General features: G+C 42.7%; 2 protein-coding genes across 2 annotated transcripts; both read right to left on the bottom strand.

Annotated features, from left to right (window-relative positions):
- LOC105476288 (transforming growth factor beta regulator 1) lies at positions 1-9,798 on the bottom strand. The gene is made up of 9 exons (XM_011732071.2): positions 9,423-9,798; positions 7,700-7,770; positions 6,803-7,035; positions 6,102-6,238; positions 5,661-5,807; positions 1,947-2,044; positions 1,582-1,692; positions 1,023-1,165; positions 1-340 (listed from the first exon to the last, which is right to left on the bottom strand). Exons 1-9 carry the CDS (start codon positions 9,570-9,572, stop codon positions 195-197), a joined length of 1,236 nt encoding a protein of 411 aa, XP_011730373.2. The 5' UTR covers positions 9,573-9,798; the 3' UTR covers positions 1-194.
- A 3,391-nt stretch (positions 9,799-13,189) lies between these two features.
- On the bottom strand, positions 13,190-19,679 carry LOC105476289 (pannexin 3). Its single transcript, XM_011732073.3, has 4 exons — positions 19,444-19,679; positions 18,083-18,225; positions 16,060-16,274; positions 13,190-14,252 (listed from the first exon to the last, which is right to left on the bottom strand). Exons 1-4 carry the CDS (start codon positions 19,622-19,624, stop codon positions 13,613-13,615), a joined length of 1,179 nt encoding a protein of 392 aa, XP_011730375.2. The 5' UTR covers positions 19,625-19,679; the 3' UTR covers positions 13,190-13,612.
- Positions 19,680-23,535: the final 3,856 nt, after the last annotated feature.

The following is a 23,535-nucleotide window of genomic DNA, read 5'->3' as shown; positions in this document are numbered from 1 at the left end:
TTGACAAGAGAAATTTATTACTAAAAATAAAGCAGCTGAAATTTTTCCCAGGGAAAACCGTCACTACAGGACCCTCCATGATGAAATATGTGAATATCTTCTTTACTTCTGAATTGCTGCCTTCTTCCATATACCCAAAATTTCAGTTTAAATTAATCACGATGAAAACGATGTGGCATCTGATCCCTTCTTGTTCACTCTGAAGACTGAATTGGGCTACCCTGTGATGGAGACTTCAAGTGCTGCAGGTGAGTATCTGCCAAAGGTTCATGTGTCAGGTACGTGGGCTGGTAAGAAGACACAAAGGCTGCAGGCTGAAGCTCTGGGAGGTCCAAGGATCCTGGGGAAAACAATTCCTTAAGTTCCACTGCTGCTTGGGAGTCTGAGCAGACTGTTTTGGTCAGACACATACCTGTCCTTTCAATCAATTCCTTAACACCCTTGCATTTGACAGCTCAATTTTGCCTTTGTTACGACAGGACAGATACTTTTACAATGAAAACTGGTTGAAACAGATTAAGTGACTTGCCTAGGGTTATATAGTATATTAGGCAAAGAGTGAGAATTTCAATTCCATTTTTTAACCCAGGGTTTTCCCTATATGACCCCAAAGCCTGAACCCTTGATCACTCCACTCATTTGTGGGAGGAATTCATGGAACACAGGCAGGGCCAAGGCCTTCACCTGACCCCACTGACTTCGCTTGAGATGTTGTTCCCTGCACAGTAAACTTTCCCCTGGTGTTCTGCTCTGCTCTTGCTTAGCTTACAGAATAAGCTACCTTCGTTTCTGGGGTACCCTGCCTTACTATGATCGCAGGTGCCCCCCATGACATCTGTGAGTAACCTCGGAAGCTATGCAGGCCGCAGGTCCCCCTCTGACTCAGCACTCTGCAAGGCTGATTCCATGAAAGCTTTTATCACTCAATGCATAGATATTTAGGGTACTCGGCTATGCATGAAGGTGGGAAGGTAGCCTAAACACAGTCAATTTTCAAACCAGAAAGGTAAAGTTAAAGATACCTGGCAGAAGGGGATCATTCTGATCTTCATCAAAGGTCTGTCTCTGAAAGGCTTCAAAGCTCATAGCTGCATCATTCTCTGGCAGCCCCTCAGGTAGCTGCCCGTCTCCAGGTTTGCACACATCAAATTTCACCCACTGGTAACTGCAGAAGCAAGGGAAATCACCCTTGAGAGTTATCTGCTAGACATAAATACCCATTCCTACCTCCAAAGGGATCAGGTAATTTTTCTTTATATTCCTCCCATATATATCTAAAACACATTAGCTAACAAAAACCTAAAAGAAACAAGCAGGACTCTTTAGTGACAAATCATTCTGCGAGATTTCCCACCCCTTTTGCTGTCATGGTACACACATAAAATAGTCATAATCAGAGAACAGTGGAGTCCTGGCTGTTGCTCACCTGTCCAGAAGGCTAAGGGGCCAATACTGAGCCATACTGGTTGAGAAGCAGGCAGGCCTTGGACACAGCAGGTGAGTGAACAAAGTAGTAACTGCCAGTCCCTGGCCGGCTGATCACTGAGCTTTTCTCAAGGGAATGAATTTGACCACACTTACTTGATGCATTTTCGAGCTCCTGGACAGCTCTGGATCAAGTTTTGGATGGCTGGATGAGAAAACCCAAAAAAGTCAGCTCCAGCTGGAAGCAGGTTAGGCATTAGTTTCCCCCTAAACAGGAGAGGGATAATTTTAGTTTGAGAGCTTAGCGGGAGATGAAGATGGGTTTAAGAACAGAATAGTGGTATGAACAAACAGGATAAGCTTTCTTGACTTTGATAATGTGGAGGCTCTAGTTGGTATGACGTCAGGAGGATCCAGGATAGGTTTCCATAAAATGAGGTATCTCATTCAAAGCAAGAGAAAAGGTTTCACTGTACCAACAGTGATCTTTTAGCCTGTTTTCAAGCTTTTGGTCAACTTACATAGTAGCACTTATAGTCCTGAGCAGTTCTGCATGACAAGCATCTGCAGAAGAGCTGACGATGGCATTCTGGGGGTCATCTTCAGGAACAATTTCAAACTGAGAAGGACAAACGAGCAATGAGATCAATCCTCACGAAGGAAGGAAAGAGGGCACACTACTCTGTAAATATTTCTTTACTCTGGAACTCGAAGGTGATGTACACCATCTTCAAAAGGGACACACATATTCTCCTATAGGGCTGCTAACAATTTAAACAAATCCAAGCACCTAGAGAAAGTCCTTGGACTGTTTCAGTTCTACCCTTCTTGGTTGATGGCTTTCCAAAAGTAAGCATTTAATTTCTTATATGCCTTTCCAATCCACTTACTTATATCCTTAAGTACAAATACAAATGGTATTTTAAAAACAAATGAGATCACTCTCCATGTAATCTTCTAAGTCAATTTTACAAGATCTAGGAGAAACAGGCTGACTGCAAACTGCCATTCCATTGTATTTGCTTTCATTTTTAATGTTAAAATATCTTGGTTATATTAATAAAAAGAAACTGTTGCATCAAAATTATACTAATTCTGAGGAATTTTTGCCAAGAAAATATTTTTGTAACAAATGTAACAAGTTAACTAGCTGATTTAATTATTTGGCCAATTTTCTATAAAGCTCAATGATTTTTTTGACAGGAAAATATTTCTGTAACAAGTTCTATCTAGCCAGTTAAATTCTTTGACTAGTTATAAAGTTCAGTTAAACAGTTTCTAGTTCTTCAATGTTTACTTTGGTTGAATTATCCTGAACAGGATTAATTTATTTTCTGTATAATTTTTTAGAATGATATCGAGCACTACTGATTGCTAAAAAAAGTCAAACCAATTTTTACTGAGTATAGGTTCTACTACTGTTAGTTTTCTTCTGTGGTTATTATTTCACTGGATTCAATTTCCTGTGTCAAATTTTAGAGATCTGTCAATTTTGTCAGAAATAAATTCTCTCGTGAGTAGTTTCAGTCAATGGTGGTTTTCTTATTTCAACCAATGGCATATCTTGCCAGGTTAAGATTCTAATGTTTTATATTTATTTCTCAGCTAATAAATGAAAACACTCTTTGCAATTAATTTTTTTTCTTTTCTTTCTTTTTTTTTTTTTTTGAGACTGAGTCTTGCTCTGTTGCCCAGGCTGGAGTGCAGTGGTGTGATCTTGGCTCACTGCAAGCTCCGCCTCCCAGGTTTATACCATTCTCGTGCCTCAGCCTCCCCAGCAGCTGGGACTACAGGTGCACGCCGCCAGGCCCGGCTAATTTTGCTGTAAGCAATTAATTTCAAATAGTCCAGGACTGCTCTACTGTTTAGTATCCGTCATGTCAATTTCAATTATTTTTGTACTGAAATTTCTACCTTATTTGAGTAAAGAGCATTAAAGGTAGAAATGTTATACTTTAGTCTTGAAGATACTTCCTTGTTAGTACTAATGTATAAATCTACTTCATTCTTTTAATTGCTGTACATACAAGGGTGGATATATTTTACTTAACCATTTTCTCATGATGGGTATTTAGGCTATTTCTAATTTCTTGCTATTGCAAATACTGCTACAATGTACATTGTTACATGTTACTTGGTTCACATTTGCACATTTCTCTAGGTGCAAATATGTACCTAGTGCAGTCTAGATACTAGACTATCTAGACATATTCTGGGTCAAATGACACACATATTAAAATTGTTGATATTGCCAAGTTGCCCTCCCAAAAGACTACCAATTTTCACTCCTACTAACGAGTACTCGTTTTCCTCCACCTCGGCCAGCACTGGATATTATTAATCCCTCTGATGTGTGCCTATGAGCAAAATAAGATCTCATTTTTGTTTTATTTGCATTTCCCCATTTACTGATGAGGCCCACACTTTACCATCTGCACTGTTTCTGTGAAATGCCTGTGGGTTTTTTTTTTTTTTTTTTTTTAATATTGCTGTTTCTTACTCTACAGAGCACTTTATCTGGTATTAATACTTTGTCATACGTTTTCTTCCTGTTTATTGCTTGTGTTTTAACTTTGATCATGGTATCTTTTGCCATTCAGAAGTGTTTACATTTTTAATAGTTAAATATGTTATTATGTTCCATTATGGTTTCTAAGTTTCATGTCTTGCTAATAAAGAAAGCTTTTTCACCTCACCCTAAGATTACAAAAAATTCTTTTACATTTTCCTTTAACATATTTATAGAATATTCAATAAAGCTAAAGTAATAAAAAGTCATATTGGGCCGGGCGCGGTGGCTCAAGCCTGTAATCCCAGCACTTTGGGAGGCCGAGATGGGCGGATCACGAGGTCAGGAGATCGAGACCATCCTGGCTAACACGGTGAAACCCCGTCTCTACTAAGAAATACAAAAAATAGCCGGGCGAGGTGGCAGCGCCTGTAGTCCCAGCTACTCGGGAGGCTGAGGCCGGAGAATGGCGTGAACCCGGGAGGCGGAGCTTGCAGTGAGCTGAGATCCGGCCACTGCACTCCAGCCTGGGCTACAGAGCGAGACTCCGTCTCAAAAAAAAAAAAAAAAAAAAAAAGTCATATTGACATGTATAGACAAATAGATCAATAAAAAGGAATCATCTGGAAACAGATACAAGAATTACATATATTTAGTGTGTGTGTGTATATATATATATGTGTGTGTATATATATATATATATATATATATAAAACTGCTGCTTGACGTTAGTTGTAACAAAATTTGAAGCTAGATTCCTAGCTCACAAACCTAAAAATAATGTCCAGTTAGGTTAATGACCTAAAAAAGAAAACTAAAAACTCCAGATTCTTCTTTTTCAAAAATGTTTTAGCATTTTGTTTTTCAGAGACAATGAAGAATCAGCTTGTCAATTTCTACTTAGGATTTTGACTAGATTTGCATTGCATTTATAGATGTATTATACATATGGTATACCGTTACAATAATGAGTCTTTCTAAAGAAACTGTTGTATAATGGAGGTCACGTGAGCTCTCAACTATGCCTAACAGTGCTCTGATAGGCGTGATGCAATATTATCTACAAGAAGTCAAGCCGTCTCAGGGTTCTCCCAGCTTCTGCTCAAAGGTTCCTTACCTTGCCTCTACTTCCTTCTACCTTACTTTCTAGGGATCTGTAACTTCCTCAGTGAAGCTTAGAACTCTGAAAATGTTCTATTTTTTTGTTTTTCCCCAACAATCAGGAGATGATGGTTGGGGAAAATGAACCGTCTCAAATCTTAGCACTGAGAAGGATGAAAAAAGGTATTTAGTAAGACTAGGATTTAAGACTCTCAGGTCCTTAAGAGTATTTGCAGCCAGAAACTAATATGCAACTTCTTTGCTAACTCCATCTTGGTCCAACTTGACATGGCAGTGTATCAAACTAATCTTCCCTCTATTTTGGCCTGTACCTCACATAAGTAGGCTTGATCAAGCCTCACATAGTCACAAAGTCAGCAGCTGAAGTAGCATGGTTCAAGGGAAAAGGGCATCAGTTTTAGAATGAGACAGATAATAGATTCACATCCAAGCTCAACCACTTATTAGCAGAGGTGCGACTTAGGGCCAGCCACTTTTCAGGATCTTGGAATTACCCAAATGGTGATTATACGTATCTACCTTGTAAGGTGTCAGAACAGGTAATACATATCCTGGCATAGAGAAGGTTCGAAAGACAAACAATGGTTATTATTAGAGGGGGTACCTGAGGCTGCACACCACCATCCTTGATCTGACAGGTATATAGACACTTCTGGTCTGGGCACTTCATGCTGGCATATATTCGAGTACTGCAGTAGCCCACAGGGTAGATGGCACTCTTATCATGAAAGCCAGGTCGGTCGGTGATGATCTATAAAAAACATTCCCCCAACCTGGGATTGAGGTCACTGAAGAAATGAGAAGTCCAGTTTCCTGTGGTAGCCTTTAGAACCACTTTGGGGCTGCGAAGAGTGACAAATCACACAAAGACAGAGAGTAGGCTGTGTAGCAGACAACGCTGACCTGGGTTGGCAGGGACTGGAGACATTCTGAGGTTGGTATGGATCAGCAAGGGGCTGCTGCTAATGGGAACAGGGAGGGAAGGCTCAACCCCATTCCCATATTTCTCTGATTCTCCTCTCTAAATATCGCTGGTCTCACTCACCTCCCCCAGGCTATATACTGTTAGACCCCCTAGTCCGATGGGGAACACAGGCCGTCCTGAGGGATCCAGGGCAATGGGCTGAACCAGCTTGCGAGCACCTCCCTCCATTTTCTTTTTCTTGCATGTTTTCTTCAGAACTGAAACGCAAATCTGGGGTCACCCACTTTAGGCCCCTCCCAATGTTGAAGGGAAGGGATAAATTTGCATGTGAATGGTAAGGGTAATAAGCCAATCCTGGTTTTATATACTTATTGAATGGGCACGTGGGGCTTTCGCCCAAAGCCCTGAGTATCTTTCTAACTTGCCCAGATTCGTGCTTAGGAGCTAAAGGCCTTATACTTTTTAAGGCCTCTCATTTCTTTTGTAAGATCAGAAGTTTGCCAAGCCAGCAGTGTGCTCCAAAGGCCACCTAGCCCATTTCCCTGCCTCTAGAAAAGACTAAATGGAATGCAACCTAGAGAGTTGGGGGAAGGGGAGAGTCTCAGTCTGCTCCCCTTGCATTTAACAAAGACTAGCTAGGATTTCTCCACCCAAAGTGGCTCTAATACGTTTGACATTTGTTTCTCAAGGGCTCTTAGGGCTCCTTAAGAACCAGATGAAACTCGAAGTATATCTGTAGCTGTGTCTGTCTGTTAGTACCAGGTCTAACTGTCATTAGTAGGTGAGTCACTGGGACAACTGATATCATCTCCCCAAAGTACCTTCCAGTTTGTTGTTCTCTTTGCCTTTTTCTTTTTTCTCCTTCTTCGATTTCTTCCCAAATGGTTCCTCAGCCCCAGTGCTGGGCCCTGAAATAGGCCCAGCTCCCTGTATAGTTCCCACAGAGCTGGCCACACCATAAGTCAGGGGCAAACTGGAACTGTGGGAAGGAGCTGCAGCCTGTATTTCCCCTTCAGTTAGAGCCTGAAGCTGGAGGAGCTTCTTTAGCAAGTACCTGAGGTCAGGAAGGAAAGGAGCAGAGAAATGAACTTCCATATTGTCTCAATTCAGTATTTTACTCAAGTGCTAGGAAAAGCCAGAACTGTATACAAAGATTACTATGATCATAAAAGAAAGGTTCTTATTAGACCCTATGAATCATAAAGCCCTGGAGGATAATCAATACTTCAAGAGGCCAAGGATAAGAACTGTAGCTTATCTCTTGCATCTGGACGGTTCCTCTACCTTGATGTTGGATGGTGTTAGGCTTCTGAAAGGCACATTATTTACAGATGTGTATATACCCATTGTGCTTTGCACAGAATAGTATGTACAGAATAAATATTTGTAGAATAAGAGGCAGTTGCTTTTATCACTTGGCTTTTATAATTGGGCCATAAGATTAAATAATCTTAACAAGATTATTTATGAGAATGTGGCAAGACAGCTTTTTCAGAAAGATGAGTAGAAGAGCTGTCTCATCACGTAACTTGAGCTGGCTCAACGTAATTTGGGTGTGCAGGAACCAATGCCATAGGTTAAGTTTCTCTGTACTTGATCAAGTGGCCAAGGGGCTGTGTGATGTGCATAAATCCCACTGGGAAAAAAATCTCCAGAGCAGTAACACCATTATCAATCACCAAAAAGGTGATGCTGAACACAAAATGAAGCCAGCTCACCTTCTTTCTTCTTTTGCTTTAAGAAATTTTTCTTCAAGACGAGCAATTTCATCACAAATAGCAGCATTTTCCTTTAAGTAAAAATTTGAATATAATCATATAAAAATGAATAAACAATCACATTGTTATGCTGGGAAGAGGATCCATATTTCAAACCAAAAAAGCTTGTATTACTGAGTGAGGAGGAGGAGCTATTCTACCTTGTGACAAACTATAAATAAATCCATAGGTAAAGGTAGTCAGGTTCTACTATGGGCAGGGTAGCTATGTAATTTATTATCCAATCTGGGACACCTTTGAGTGAAAAGGGGGTACTATTAATGCTTACGTCAGAACAATATGGTAAACCAGGACTGTCCTGGGCAAGCCAAGATTAATGGTCACCCTAATTAGCATAGCCTTTGGCACAGAAAAAGGCATACTGCTTAAATCCACAGATGCTTACATTAAATACTATAAATATGAAGACTATTCTCAAGTGCCTCAACTCTTGAGAAACTTATAAAGCCAGTCTAACCCAAATAGAGAAAAACTGGACAGAACAAATTCAAATTTAGGGTGTAAAATTCTTAAACTTCATAATCTACTTATATGAATTCAGGTATTATCTTTTTTTTTTTTTTTTTTTGGTAACTTATGACTCAGTCTATCTCCCAAGCTCCAATCCTGAAGGGAATGATGAATCTGAATGCTCTATAGGTGGAAACTCAAATTCTCAATGTTCAAAACATCCCTTTTTCTTCACAAAATCTTCTTTATTGATGGAACCAACATCCTTGAAATAACATAAGTTCCAAGCTTTAGGTACTTTGACATATAGGGGATAAAAGACAGGGAACAGTCAATCAGATGCCAAGTTCTCTTAGTTCTACTTTTCTTGTTTCTCTCCAGCGCAAATAGCAAGCAATGCACATAGCGAGTGCTGAATAAGTGTTTTTGGAATGTGTATTCTAATTTCTAAACTTTTCCTTATGCTTCCAAATATGCTGAGAGATGTTCAAGCTTTTGGTAGAGAGATGAACTGTTGACTTGGATGTGGGGGGACATTTGAGGACTCCACCCCTATTTCCAAGCACTGAAGCAAGCCAAAATATTCTAATATACAGTTATGGCTGGCAAGCTATATTAAGTTTATTCATTCAATAAATCCAGTGCTTCTACAATAAAAGAAAGGAAGAAACACTTGGAACACTCAAAGGATAGAGGGGGGAAATTACTGAAAGTTTCATGTACCTCTTTGGGCAAGGGGGCAGTTATGGGGATGTGAGGTGCTCAGAAAATAGTCTGTGTACTGGAAGTCATAAAATGGAATCAGGGTTATTTAAGTTGGAGTCAGGGCTCTGACACAGTAGCCTTGGGCAAATCATCTCTTTCTTCAGTGTTCTCATTTTACAAATAATGCCTCATTCTCAGGGCTGTATCTCAAGAATCAAATACATTTCCTAGAGTTCTGCAGTAATAACGATGACTAAAATTTATTGGCATGTCTTTTAGGCACCAAGCACTTTTCTTTGCTCATTTAATATTCATTATTCTGCAAGGTAGTTACCAGCTCATTTACAGATGAGGACACAGAGAAATCACGTAATTTTGTCCAAGGACACAAGGCTAACAAGTAGTAATGTATACGGAAAAGCCAACCCTATATTAATACTGTCATCCTGGGAAGGGGGAACAGCTTGGGGAAAGATTTTGTGAGGGGCTGGACGCGGGTCAGACTCACAAACACAGTGGCCTTGGCCGCTTTGCGCAGCCGCAGGTACTTCAGCCGGTACTTCTCGTTCTGGCTCTTCTTCGGGAGCTTTTTCATCCTGGCCTTGCTGGACTGCAGCAGAGCCCGCGGGGAGGAGGCGAGGCCGTCCAGCAGGCTCATGGTCCAGCCCCGCTACGGGGGCCCCAGGACGCTGCCGGCATCGGATCCTAAGTCGGGGGAGCGGGCGGGAGCGCTGGCTTAGTCTGTTCGGGGCTAGCGGAATCGGGGCTCTAGGAATCTAGCTCTCCGGGACGTTCCCAGGGTTGACCGCAGGGCCAGAGACACCGGCAACTCAACCGGCTCCCGGCGCCTCCCAACACTTCCGTGTCTGTCTTGGAAGTAAACCCTTCCCGGAAGTTACGTCCCGGTGTCGGCAGCGTGTAACTTCCGGGGCAGGGAGAGTAGGGCGGTCTGGGCGGTGCGATCCCGGGGGCTAGGAGGAAAGAGACAGCTGGGGGCGAGTGCTGGATGAGGAAAGGAGGGAGGGCCGGCGGCTGGAATCGAATCCGGGCCTCGGGCGTCTGTGTGCTTAGCTGAAGGGTACTATAGTTGAACTAATGAACTAACAAAAATCTTACCAACGCTAGCTGTCCTTCACGCTCCCCCAGCGGGCCACTGCCTTTCAACACGTTTTTCATGCTTCATGCAGACAGGCTTTCCCAGACTGTCTGGGAAAGAGTCCCAAATGCTGGGACTCTGCTTCTTTCCCTGCTTCGTTCCTTTCTGTAGCTCACAGAAATGTGTTTGCAGGGCCTCCTAATGCTATGATCTTCCTAGGAGCTGGGAACACAGTCGTGAATAGGGAGGAAGGCCTTGGCTCTTTCTAGTAGGGAAGATGAGAGATTTAACACGCAGTTTTAATACTGTCTCTAAGTAGGCACTCAGTAGATGTTTGTCTAGTGAAAGCAGAAGTGTATTTGTGTACATAGTATGTACATTTATACGGTTCTAACTTTACAACCGAGGTCTATTAAAATTAAGGAGGATAGAAGAATCTTTAGGGTGCGGTATTGGTGAATGACCCAGGCTGGATGACAGAAGGCTTGCATCTTCTTCCAGCGATGCCAATAACTAGTTCAGTAACTCTGTAGTTTTTTTCTCTCGGAACTAAACATAGTCTTTAGATTGTAAACTTTATAATAGTGGAGGTGAATGGGATTTCTACATATGTTCAAAATGTAGACTTTTTTTTTTTTTTGAGACGGAGTCTGGCCCTGCTGCCCAGGCTGGAGTGCAGTGGCGCGATCTCGGCTCACTTCAACCTCTGACTCGCGGGTTGAAGCGGTTCTCCTGCCTCAGCCTCCCAAGTAGCTGGGATTACAGGCGCCCGCCAACACACCCAGCTAATTTTTGTGTCTTTAGTAGAGATGTGGTTTTACGATGTTGGGCAGGCTGGTGTCAAACTCCTGACCTCAGGTAATCTGCCCGCCTTGGATTACAGGGTGAGCCACAGTGCCTGGCCGAAAATACTGACTTTTAGAGTTGTGGAAATTCAGGAAATATGTTACATAGTTAAAACAATAAGTTCACTGAACTATTGGAGAAAAATATAACACTATAGTAAGTAATGTGTAGTCAGAATAAAAAACAGGTTCAGAACTGATGACCCAGGTACTTAATTTCTGAAAACAGTAAAAACAGTGACAGGGTCTTGGCAAAATCATTTTAATACAGACGAAAGCTTATGGAATTCTTGTTTTGATCATATATATTGTAAAGTGCTCTTGTTTGACCTGAGTGAGTTTTTAATAGAGCAGCTCTTCAGGATGCCAGTGTTTCACAAACATACTTAAGGCAGCCATATATATTCAGTTTTGGAAAATACCAGGATTATTTTTAGCGCTTAAAAAACCCACACTAATGCCTTTGGTAATATAGACTGGTTCTTTACCTTGGAACTTCAAAGTAGTGCCAGTAATAGGAAGAGACTTTTCTTTCCTTTTTTTTTAAAGTCTTGTTTGCTAATTGCCTGATTTATTTGCTGTTGTGCTGTATTTTGTCCTTGCAGGCTTTGGGGTCTGACTTTATTTGTATTATTTATTTTCATATACATGTATCACATCTAGTGGGAAGAAAAGTGCTATCCTTTGTCCTAGTTTGCAGGCTGTTTTGGCCAATGGACTTCAGTGGGATTTGCATGAAGATATTTTTTGTTTCTTCTTCATTGGAAACATTTCCATACACTTATAAAACATTTCATTTGAACCTTTGAAATTCAGAAAATATAGTACAGGAAAGGTTTAAAAATCCATAATGCTACCACTTGGAATGAACTACTTTTAACATGTTAGTATATGTGTCTAATATTTTATGCATTTTTATATAGGTTAGGTAATACTGAAAATAAAGTTTCCTTTTTGTTTATTTACCATTATATCATTTCAATTTCACAGATGTTAGTATAGCTTATTTATAAGCATAATTTTAAGTGGCTGGTTAATATTCCAGTTATGGCTATATTATATTTTGCATAATTATTTCCATGTTCTTTGACTTTTTGGTCAATTCCATTAAAAGCACATCTTTGTGTCCAAAGCTGTTTCCATATAGGACAGTTTAGAGGCTAGATTTGTGTGCTCCACAAAGGTGATGCCACTGAGCAACTCATTCAGTCCTTACTTGTTTAGAAGAATATTTACCTAGTGCCTACTATGATACCACCTTTAAGAACTTTAAGAGAGGAAGACAGACAAGTAAATTGGCAATGTTAATATGGTATGATAAGTTTATTTCAGAGGTAGGTTTTATTTTATTTGGCAGCACCCAGTCAGGGAAGGAGGGAGGAGATAGGAAAGGTTTCTTGAAGGAGATATATATGGGCAGACTCTGAAGGAGAGGTAGTGGTTGGTTGGCCCAGTGAAGAACAAAGGAGGGCATGCTGGGTGGTGGAGACAGCATCTTCAAAGGCTCAGCATTGTGAGCAGCATGGGAACTGCAAGTAGTTGATTGGTGTGAAAGTTGTGTGTAGAGAGAAGCAAGAGGAGAGACTGAAGCAGTAAGTAGGGTTTGGGTCATGAAAAGTCTTGTGTACCAACTGAAGAGTTGGACTTTGACCTAGTGACAGTAGGAAATCATCTATCAGCTCTTTGCTTGTGTTAGGTAAACTTATCTGAATTTGTCAGAAGCAACATAACTTTTCTACATAACTGTACAAAGAAGGGTCTAAATGGTCTATGCAAAAATTCTCTAAAGAAATGCATAATGTGTAGCTCTAAAAAGAAATATAAAATGGCAGACAGCATGATATTGTGTGTGAGTCTTTGAAGTCAGATCAAAGTTCCATTAACTACAGGCATAGAAATGGGAGTTAGAAGATAAAACAGGGTGATAAATCAGAAGAGAAAGAAGTTCAATAGCATTTTACTGTCTAGCCATTTCTAAGTGCTTGCTATTCAGTGATTAGCTGTAAGGGAAGGCATAGTATCCTCTGGAGTATTAAAAGCATACCTGGCCCTATTAAAAGTTGTGAAGGAGTCTGTAGCCCATAATCCCAGCCCCTGGTGAAATGAGTTCCTGGTTTAGATGGTGAAAACTGTATCTGGGCACCTGAAGGCTCCACTTATGGCTGAGACATAGCCCTGGCCTTGTTCTACTATGTCCTTACATTCTAAGAGCAGATTACAAATTGAAGCCATCATCTCCCAGCACTTTGGAGGCTACAGAGGACTTGGACAAGGTTGATAACTTCTACAAAGCAAGCTGGGTAAATTCCTAGGATTTCAGGCCACACTAAAGGGTTTCAAGGGGTTTACATCTTTATTAATCTCTTGCCAGATTGCCTCACTTGCTCTCTGGGGTAAGCTGAATGTGCGTCCAAGAAAGGATATGAAATTGTCTCCATAAATGGCCTTTAGAATCTTCTTTCCTTGCAGCATGTCTAGACTTTCTTTTTATTTATACTGTCCTCATAGAATGTTCTAGACTTAATTTTAGCTCTTTGACTCTTCAGCTCCAGCTTTCACATTTATTTCCATGTCTTGATTATGTCTTCTCACTTTTAGGATAACATGATAAAAGATATATGATTCAGTTAAGTCCAAGCTTAGCAATTTTAAAGTGTGTATTTTTTTTGTGTGTGTGTGTATATGTGTATTAGTGTGCATGTCTTATGAGGAAGGAGAGAGACTTTCCACAAAATTTCTGGCTCCATGGTTTCTTAACTATGGGTGTTCATCACATGCCGGGTTGGTGAGATGTTTGGGTTTTGAGGGTTCTAAGCCAGCCAATAAAGTCATAAAATCAACTACTGTGTCAATATTGTGCTTCTGGGTGGTCGTATCCTTTAACACACATAAGACACTCAGCCAGCTAAAAGAGATGAGCTCAGAGACGTTAGCTCGGAGAAAAAGAAGGATCACATTGAGGTCATTGATGGGACATCCTAGCATCTTTCTGCTGAGGAGATCGAAAGCTGGGAGCATCTCATAGACAGATAAGAGTCGTTTGTCCCACCGACATAGCCGTGTGAGGTTGTATATGATCACTGGAACCAATATGGTGTATATTGCTACACTGGAGAGGCTAACAATCCGGAAAATGGACAGTGATGTCAGCCTGCATGTGATGAGGCTGGGGACATGGGTCTCATCACTTAGCAGCCCTGCCTTGATGGAGCAGCTGAATTCTTCCTGGAAGAAGACATCCAGATGGAAATGACCAAGGTATAGGTAAGTTGCGGAGGTGAAGAGGAGCAAGAGGGAGTTCCTCAGGAGGTAGGTAGCCACTAGTGAATGTGAACGCTGCTTACATGCCAGGTACCGCTCTAGCAAAGGGAATTCAAAGTATCGTTCTTTCCGAGCCCTGGGCAGTGGAAGAAAGGAGGCAAGGTTAGTAGTGACCGTTTAGAACCATACTCCAAGAGAGGCATGTGACAAACTAACAGATCTGTTTTCAACATGGCATTCTTGGCTCCCATGAAAATCTGCCTTCCCGGAGCATAACCATCCTTCTCCCCAAAACAGAGACATATGAGTGTATCTTGATTCTCCAAGTACTGACTGCCATGTGAAAAACCCAGTGAATGATCAGTGAGTAATGATTTATTACACTGGATTTCTGCCAAGCAAGGCAGACTAAAGTTATAAGCTGAAGTAGGATCTTTAGGTAGCAACAGGCTTATGAAATTAGCACTGGATTGGGGGTCTAGCTGAGTGCATTCTGGGCCGGGCATGGTGGCTCATGCCTATAATCCTAGCACTTTGGGAGGCTGAGGTGGAAGGGTCCCATAAACCCAGGAGTTTGAGACCACCCTGGGAAACATAGCGAGACCTCATCGCTATGAAAAAATACAAAAATTAGCTAGGTATAGTAGTGTACACCTATGGTCCCAGCTACTTGGGAGGCTGAGGAGGGAGGATTGTTTGTGTCCAGGAGATTGAGGCTGCAAGAAGCCAGGATTGTGCCACTGCACTCCAGCCTGGGCAACAGAGTGAGACCCTGTCTCCCCCACCAAAAAAAAAAAAAAAAAAAAAAAAAAGAAAAAAAGTACATTCTGGTTCTTGGCCTGTGTACTCTGTGTATGATCTTTGGGCCAATTCATTCATCTCATGTAAATAATTTGGCTCACAAATGTTTGTTGAGAGCTGTGGTGTTCAGGTACATGCAAGCCAGTCTGTGCTCTGAAGAAGCTTAGAGCCTGGCTTGTGGGGAAGGGGCAGATAAGACATGCAAATATGGAATAAAAATAGCGCTTGGTTTGTTGCTAAAATCGTGGACACAAACCACAATGGCTGTAAAAGTTAGGAGAGGTAGGCAGCAGTGTGGCCTTCAATGTTCAGAAACCTTTATGGAAAATATTGGCTGAAATCTGGGCTTCAAAACATAGGATTTTTTTCCCAAAGATAGAGTATGTGCATAAATATGGGACAATATGATTCAAATGTTAGTGCAATTGTCCCCTTGGGCCATCTAGCCTGGCCACTGTCTGTAAAACTACACCACTCTCCATCCCTCCAGCTTCCTTCTGCCCCCACTTTTTCTTTTCTTCATACCACTTATTATCTCAGAACATAGATTGCACTCCCACGTTCTGTTTATTTGTCTGTTTCCTTAATAGAATCTAAGCCCCACAGGGATAGGTACAGCTTTGTCTCTCCTGCCCCCGTCCCCCAACACATACACGTGAATGTGTCAGAAGCACCCAGGACAGTGCCTGTATGCAGGTGGAGGAATAATGACATAGATAAATGATTTGTTCAGGGGAAAAGGAGGAGGCTGCCTGGGTGCAGTGGAAGGTTTCTGTCACCTGGTAGTTAGAAGTTTGAAAAAGTAGTTGGTGACAGTGTGTTGAGGGCCTTGCACACATATCTGGGAAAGTTTGAGTATTTTTTGGTAGGCATGAAGGGAGCTATTTAAGGTTTCGAAAGGGAGTAGTGTATGAAAGTGGAATTCTAGAGAGATGAATCCCTTTGTGGGCTCAGTGTACACTACAGGAAGAGTCCTTTCTCTCTCCCTTTACAGAAACAATAGAAAGTTAATGAGATGATGTGTTAAGCACTTTGCCCTCTTGAGACGAATGGCATGGAAGATCATTTAAAGATGACTATGCAAAGATATCATTTAAATTCCTGACTGAATTTCTCAGAAAAAGGTGGTAGAGACAACTCACTTCTCCAGCTCATCCCAGAACACATAGGGGTCAGAGCTCTTCTGCCGGATCTTCAGCATGTGCTGCACCAGGCGGATGGAGCGATTATAGGATTTGTCCAGTTCGCTGATGATGAACAGCAGATCGGAGCTGAGGGCTGGCACAGCTGCATACTGCCACAGCAGCACCGGCAGGTACATGAGCAAGGCCAGGGCCAGCAGGGAGTAGGGGAGGGCCTGCAGGGCGAGAGCAGCTGAGGAGGGAGGCCGGGGCTGCCGAGACCCTGAGTGACAGCGCTGAGTGAAGGGCTCTCCTTTCCCCTGTTCCTGCCTCAGCAGGGGAAGGCTGTGTGGGGAATGGGCTAGCCCAGGCCCAGCCCCCGAGGCACCCTACTGACCTGGCTGAGTATAGGGAGGCCTGCTTGAGAAGGAATGTGCACCTTCATGCTCCCCTGGTTCGCTTTTCTGATCCAGGGTCTGTGTGGGTTCCCAGGGAGAAGAGAGAGTGAGAAGAGAGAGAGGAAGGGAGGGGAGGGGAGGGCAAGGGAGGGGAGGGGAGGAGAGGAGAGGAGAGAGAAAAGGAGAGAGAGAGTGATCTGCCTACCTCCCTCAAAGTGGTCTGTGCAGCTAGCTAGCTAGGGGTCACGGCCAGCAGAGGCCATGTCATCCTAAGGGAGAGAAAATCCCATTTCCTCCCTGTCGCCTTCCTGGACTCGTCTGATGCACAGTGGCCTTTTCCAATTTTTGGATTCTTGGTAATGCCAAACTACACCATCAGACACTGTCTTGGGATTCTTTGGGGGCTCTTTCAGCTATGTAAATCTATAAGCTGACTTTCACGAATTCATAAGCCTTGTCTCCTCAATGACTGCATCGTTAGCTACCTGCAATAAGGGACTGATACGGGTTGAATTGTGTCCATGTCCTCCCTCCATTCATACATTGAAGTCTTAATTCTTGGTACCTCAGAATGAAACCTTATTTGGAAATGGGGTTGTTGTGGATGCAATTAGTTAATTTAAAATGAGGTCATACTGGAATAGGGTGGACCTCAAATTCATTATGATTGATTTTTTTTTTTTTTTTAAAGCCAGGTAAAGAAGCAGACATGCACACAGGGAGACTGCCCAGGGCACTGTATCTACAAGCTAAGGAGTGGGACCTGGCAGACCTTTCCCTCGCAGCCCTCAGAGGAGCCAATACTGATGGCACCTTGGTCTTGGACTTCCGGTCTCCAGAACCCTGAGATGATAATTTTGATTGTTGAAGCCACCCAGTTGGTGGTGCTTTGTTTCAGCAGCCCTAGCAAATTAACATAGGGACTTTTCCTTAGGTTTCCTCATCACACTTACCACACCTAGCAGGGTTGGGCCCTGTAAAGTAAAATCTCTACTTGTAAATATTTTCATTTATTTATTTATTTATTTATTTATTTAATTTATTTTTTGAGATGGAGTCTTGCTCTGTTGCCCAGGCTGGAGTGCAGTGGTGGAATCTCAGTTCACTGCAACCTCCGCCTCCTGGGTTCAAGCAATTCTCCTGCCTCAGCCTCCTGAGTAGCTGGGATTATAGGTGCTCACTACCACACCCGGCTAATTTTTGTGTTTTTAGTAGAGACGGGGTTTCACCATGTTGGCCAGGCTGGTCTTGAATTCCTGACCTCAAGTAGGCAGGCTTAATTCCAACGGCACCCCGTCCTTCCCCACAAATTAAGGTCTGAATGACTCTTGTAGGAGGAAACTGATGAGCCCAGGAAAAAGGACTACAGAGTCAATATTTCAGAAACTAATGAAATAGACCAAAGGGATCACCTTAAACCGAAGTCTGCCTGTTTATGTGCCTCACCCTCAGGCACAAAGCTTCCAATTAGATACAAGTGGGTCACCAAAGATCACCACATTCAGAGAATGCCTGAAACGTGAAAGCAAGTGACTAAAATAAATGGGTTAGGGGTGGTGGGGATAGAGGCAAGAAGGAGTAGAATGAAGTGGTTCTGCCCCACTCCACTCAACCGTGAAGCAGGCCTTACAGAGAGTTTGCTTTACCTTGTGGGGCCAGAGAGATTTCATCTTGTCCTGACCAGGCCCGTCCTGCTCATGGTGAACCAGTGAGTCCCAGCAGGAGCTGTCCACGTAGGCTGCCTGCCGGATGCTGAAGTTACTGGGAGAGAAGCAACTGATCGGAGACCCTGCAACAGGAACACAGCTTTGAGGCCGCCTGAGTTGGAGTGGAGGAGTGGGGACTCAGGGGCAATCGTCTAACTCTTCCTGTTTCTGTTTCTGGCAGGGACTGTCTTCTTCCCACACCTTAGTTTTCTGGGTTGAGCACTGCCACGTCACGGTAGGGCAGGGCACTCCTGGACGCATCCCACTGTATGGCCAGGGCTTGCCAGTGCTGACTCAGCCTTTTGGGTCTGGCGGTTCTTTGCTCTCAGAGTACCCCCTGGGCTTTTTGTGCTCCTGTAGTCTGGTACCAGAAGGCTTGTGGTTTGATGGTGATATATCTTTCCTGAAATAACTGACATCCTTTAGGCTCTAAAATGTTGAGGATTAATTGCCTAGGCTTCTGAGCCTAAATGAAGAGAAAGGGTGGGCAAATTATGCCGGAAGGAAAGTGGGCTTGGAGGAGAGTTCCTGCCTTTTTGTTTTCATGTCAGTCTGCAGAAAGAGGCAGAAGTGGGAGCCATTTCTTCTCCCTTGGTTGTGGATGAATGAAGAGGTGGTGGGAGGCTGGCACACCTGTTTGGGAAATGTAGTAAGCTAATGGCACTGCTGGAAAGGAAAGCCAGAAAGAAGTCTCAGTTCTCAGGAAGTCCACATTCTCTTTAACAAAGGTGGCGGATTTGCTGAGTGAATCCAGCACCTGAAGCCCTAGATGTATGTGTATGCTAATGTCTGTGTGTGTGGCTGGGGTTCGCAGACAGGAAGCAATGGGTTTGTCCAGCATCTCCAATGTGCCTGGCTCTCAGGCCCTTAATACATATTCTCAAGTCAATAACCCTGGAGTTGGGGGGTTGGGGTGGGAAGAGGGCCCAGAGCAAATAAGAGACTTGGCCCAGCTAAGATGAAGAGGTCTAAAGTCCTAAAAACATTACCAGGGGTGTCAACTTCTTTCATTCATAATGAAAACCAAAATAAAGGTTTGATCATTTGAAATGACATAAAATATATGAATACTAAAATTACAACTTTTTTTTAACTGTAACATTTTGCAGATGACTTTCAAAATTTTTTGGTGCCTCTGCTTTGCTGGCCTGAACTCATGCATCATCTGCCTTTTGGATAATCCAGCCCAGCCCAAAGCCATGGAATCCCATCACTGTGCGCACCATCTCACTTCAGAGCCCATGCACAGAGTGACATGAAGGGGAGTCTCTCTTGCGCACTGGGCCTTGGAAGCAACTTACCAGAGGAGAACTCCTGGGCGAATGCCAGGGACATCAGCAACAAGGGGGAGCCCACAGCTACGAACTTGACTATCCGGTCCAGGGGCAGTTCCAGGCGCAGTCCTTTGAGGCGGGGGCCCCTGCGGTCAGGCAGCAGGGCATCCGAGAGCATGTACTCTGCAGCTGTGTGTGCGAGTGACATGATGCTGCTGAGCTTGGGAGTGCCGAGGTGGCAGGAGGGGTCCTGGGATGGTGGAATGAGGAGATGGCAGCTTCAGGCAGCTGGCTTTGAGCAGACAGTGCCTGCTGCCCCAGCCTTATGGATATCTATGCTGGGAGCAGGCGATGGTTCTCTAAATAACTGCCCAGGCCTTGAGCCAGGCCCTGCTAATTAGAGGGAGGCACAGCCTTAGCGGGTCCTTGCTGGAGGAGGATCGGGCCTCACCTGGGGCTGGTGCCCTACTGTTGTCTGGATTATCCTAGAGCAGATGGAGTTCTGTGGCTTTATGCTGCCCTGTCATTAATAAAGTATTTTCAGCCGGGCGGTGGAGAGAAGGAGGGCTGTGGAACCAAGCCCCCCCATGTAATTGGTGTGGAATTTGGAGGAGGATTGCTTAAATGTTTTGAAGGCACTCATTTTGTGGTTTGGGGTGGGAGTCGAGCCCCCGCGACCCAGCTGGGATTGCTGCCCCCGCGACCCAGCTGGGATTGCTACCCTACCCAGTAGTCTTTGTCCCAGTGATGGTTTTTGCTCTGGGCCCAGACTCTTTCCCAGAAACTTTTCTGTGTTTGGTGTTAGATTTCCTTCCCTGACTCTGGTCTTTTTTCCAGAATGTTTCAACTACATATTTACAATTTCCAATTCCTTTTTAGCCCATGGGTTCTTTACAAAGCTAGGGGATGCATGGCAGTGTTGAGTCATGGAAAGAGCATAACCTTTGAAATTTGGAGGGAAAACTCCTCCACTGGAGACCTAGGAGTACCCAGGTTTTAACTGTGTGACTTCAGGCCAGTCACTTTTAGCTCAGTTTTCCCATCTCTCAAATGGTAGTATGTAACAAGCTTACAAGATTGGGGGGATTGATTAAGAGTATTGTTTGTGAAGGTGCTTTGTAAACTGGAAAGTGTAGCAGAAGTGTCAGCTCTTATTTCAATTTGGTGGGGGTGGGTGAGTGGAGAATAGGGCACTCTTGTCTCTAGTGTTGCCCTTAAACTGGCAATAGAGGCTCTTAACTTTATCCTCTTTGGTTGTGCCCTTCCCATCAGGCAACGAGTACATGGGCTCAGATGGATGTGTCCATTCAGAGTGTGTGCAGCCAGCTAGAAACCACTCTGTAAGGTCCTGCCCAAATGGCCCAGCCTACTTCCCAGACCTGTATGGGCCTTTTTTTCAGGGGTAACCTCCCAAGGGAAGATTGTGCTGCTGGTGTGCACTTCTAGGCCCAAGGAATGGCTGGCTGTCGGGGTTTGGATGCAATTTATAAGTCTTGGGGTGTCCACACGTGCAGTTGTGAGGTTTTTTGCAATGTGGGCGTTAGCTGGGTTGGGAAGAGAAGATTGGGCCAGGGACCTGGGAGAGTCTGAGGATTCTAAATTTGAACCTGGCATTCCTGATCATTACGAAGCTGGGGTGTGTGTGTCTATATATGTCAAGCAAGGATAACATATTTTATTCAACAGTTTGTTAACTTGGTTTATAACTTTTAATATTTTAGATATATGGTATGTGGACCTCTATTTGAACTTTTTTTTCCTAGGCCACAAATGTTTGGGCTGGGCTTACCTCTCTCCCACCCCACAGGCTAGAGGCCCATTTGGATTCAGAGCTGCCCTGCGTGTGCTAACTGGAGCGTATGAGTCATGGGGCAGCAGGAGGGATCCTTTATTTCTCTTCCCCATTTCCCTCCCCACACCACATTTCTGTATCTTTGAATTAACCATGTTTTTGCCAAATGTTTATTATTAGTTTGTATGCATGTATGTCCTTTTACTTTTTAAAAATACATTTTTATTGAGAAATAATATACACACCTTAATACTGTGTCTAGCGTACACTACTTGTGTGATGGGTGCACTAAAATCTCAGACTTCTCCGCTATACAATTTATCCATGTAACCAAAAATGATTTGTACCCCAAAAGCAACTGAAATAAAAAATTTAAAAAACCAAAAACCAGAGAAAAATTCATATACCATAAGGATGCAGTTTAATAAATATTCATCTGATCAAGAAACAGAACATTACAAGCACCCCGGACACCACCTCTGTGCTCCTTTCTTCTAGCTTTTCCAAACGGTAAACGTTATATACACTTCTAATTGATTAGTTTTGCCTTTTTATACGTTATGTAAATGGAATCATGTGCATGTGTTTATGTGTCTGGATTCTCTGCTCAGCGTATTTTTGAGATTCACCATGTTGTTGTATGTACCAGAAATGCATTTCTTCTGTGTAGATATATAACAATTTGTTTATCCATTCATAAGCTGACAGATATTTGGGTTTTCAGGTTCTGGATGTTAGAAGATACTGTTGCTGTGAACATTCTAACATGTGTCTCCTGGTGAATACATGTACGCATTTATGCTGGGTACATAGCGAGGGGTGGAATTGCTAGGTCGTAATGCTATGCATATGTTTATCTCTATAGTTTTTCAAGAGGTTGTATCAGTTTACACTTTCACCAACAGCTTATGAAAATCCTAGTTGCTGCACATCCTTGACATTACACCTTTGGAATTAAAAAATTATTAAAGCCATTTTGGAAGGTGTGTAGTAGTAGTACACTGTGGTTTTAACTTGAATATCTCTGTCGACTAATGAAGTTGGCTACTTTGGCCGTTTGGATATTTTCTTTTGTGAGTGTATGTTTGAGTCTTTTGCCTTCTTTAATGTTGGGTTGTCTATCTTTTGCTTATTGATTTGTAGTACTTTTTCAAATATTCTGGATATGAAACCATTGCTAGCTACATGTTTTATTTATATCTTCTTCCACTCCACTGGTTGCCTTTTCATTCTCTTAATGGTGTCTTTTGATGACCAGAAGTTCTAATTTTAATACAGTCCATGTATTATTTTTTTTTCTATGGATAGTGCTATATGTATTCTGTTTAACGAACCATTGGTTATTAATTACAATGCCTTGAAAAATGTTTCTGACGTCTTCTCCAAAATATTTTTGTGTTATGTTTCTCATTTGAGTCTGCAGTTCATCTATAATTTTTTGTAACATGTGGTATGAGATAGAGGTCAAGAAATATTATTTTCCATATGGCTATCCAACTGACTCAGCACCATTTATTGTAAGACCAGTCTTTTCTCATTGCAGTGCAGTGTTGTCATGGTCATAAATCAGGTGACTCTGCTCCAGCTGACAATTTGTCTTTTTTTTTTTTTTTTTTTTCCCCCACACTACACTATCTTAGCTAGTACAGCTTTATAACAGGTCTTGGCACCCGCAGTGTAGATCTTCCAGTTTTATTGTTCTTCCGGATTGCTCTGGTTATTTTTGATCTTTTGCATTTCTACATGAATTTTACAATCAGTTTTTGAATTTCAGCAGGAAAAAAACCCGCTAGAATTTTTTGATTGTGACTTTAATTTACAGTTTAATTTGGGAAACATTGCCCTCTTTATAGCATTTAGTTTTCAAATCTATGAACATGGTATATCCTTCCATTTGTTTAAGACTTATTTCTGAAGCTGGGCACGGTGACTCACACCTGTAATTCCAGCATTTTGGGAGGCCGAGGCAGGTGGATTACCTGAGGTCAGGAGTTCGAGACCAGCCTGGCCAACATGATTAAACCCCATCTCTACTAAAAATACAAAACATTAGCTGGATGTGGTGACAGGCACCTGTAATCCCAGCTACTTGGGAGGCTGAGGCAGAGGAATTGCTTGAACCCGGGAGGCGGAGGTTGCAGTGAGCTGAGATCGTGCCACTGCACTCCCGCCTGGGCAGCAAGAGTGAAACTCTGTCTCAAAACAAACAAATAAATAAATCAATCATAAAGACTTCTTTCTGTGCATAGCAACTTTTGGTTTTAAGTGTGGGTGTTTTACACATCTATCGCTGGATTTATTCCTAGGTATTTGATGTTTCTTGATGC

This window comes from Macaca nemestrina, chromosome 12 (genome assembly GCF_043159975.1).
Source record: "Macaca nemestrina isolate mMacNem1 chromosome 12, mMacNem.hap1, whole genome shotgun sequence".
Classification (NCBI taxonomy): Eukaryota; Metazoa; Chordata; class Mammalia; order Primates; family Cercopithecidae; genus Macaca; species Macaca nemestrina.
This window is presented reverse-complemented; position numbering and strand designations above follow the sequence as displayed.

Excerpts from the sequence above, each read along its gene's own strand:
- LOC105476288 (XM_011732071.2), bottom strand. The coding sequence starts at position 9,572 with ATGAGCCTGCTGGACGGCCTCGCCTCCTCCCCGCGGGCTCTGCTGCAG. Across the intron at positions 6,239-6,802 it reads AGAGAACAACAAACTGGAAG|TTCTGAAGAAAACATGCAAG; the intron begins GTACTTTGGGGA and ends TTTGCGTTTCAG. Across the intron at positions 1,166-1,581 it reads GGAGCTCGAAAATGCATCAA|TTACCAGTGGGTGAAATTTG; the intron begins GTAAGTGTGGTC and ends TTGCTTCTGCAG.
- LOC105476289 (XM_011732073.3), bottom strand. The coding sequence starts at position 19,624 with ATGTCACTCGCACACACAGCTGCAGAGTACATGCTCTCGGATGCCCTG. Across the intron at positions 18,226-19,443 it reads CGCCCAGGAGTTCTCCTCTG|GGTCTCCGATCAGTTGCTTC; the intron begins GTAAGTTGCTTC and ends TTCCTGTTGCAG. Across the intron at positions 14,253-16,059 it reads TTCTGGGATGAGCTGGAGAA|GGCTCGGAAAGAACGATACT; the intron begins GTGAGTTGTCTC and ends TCCACTGCCCAG.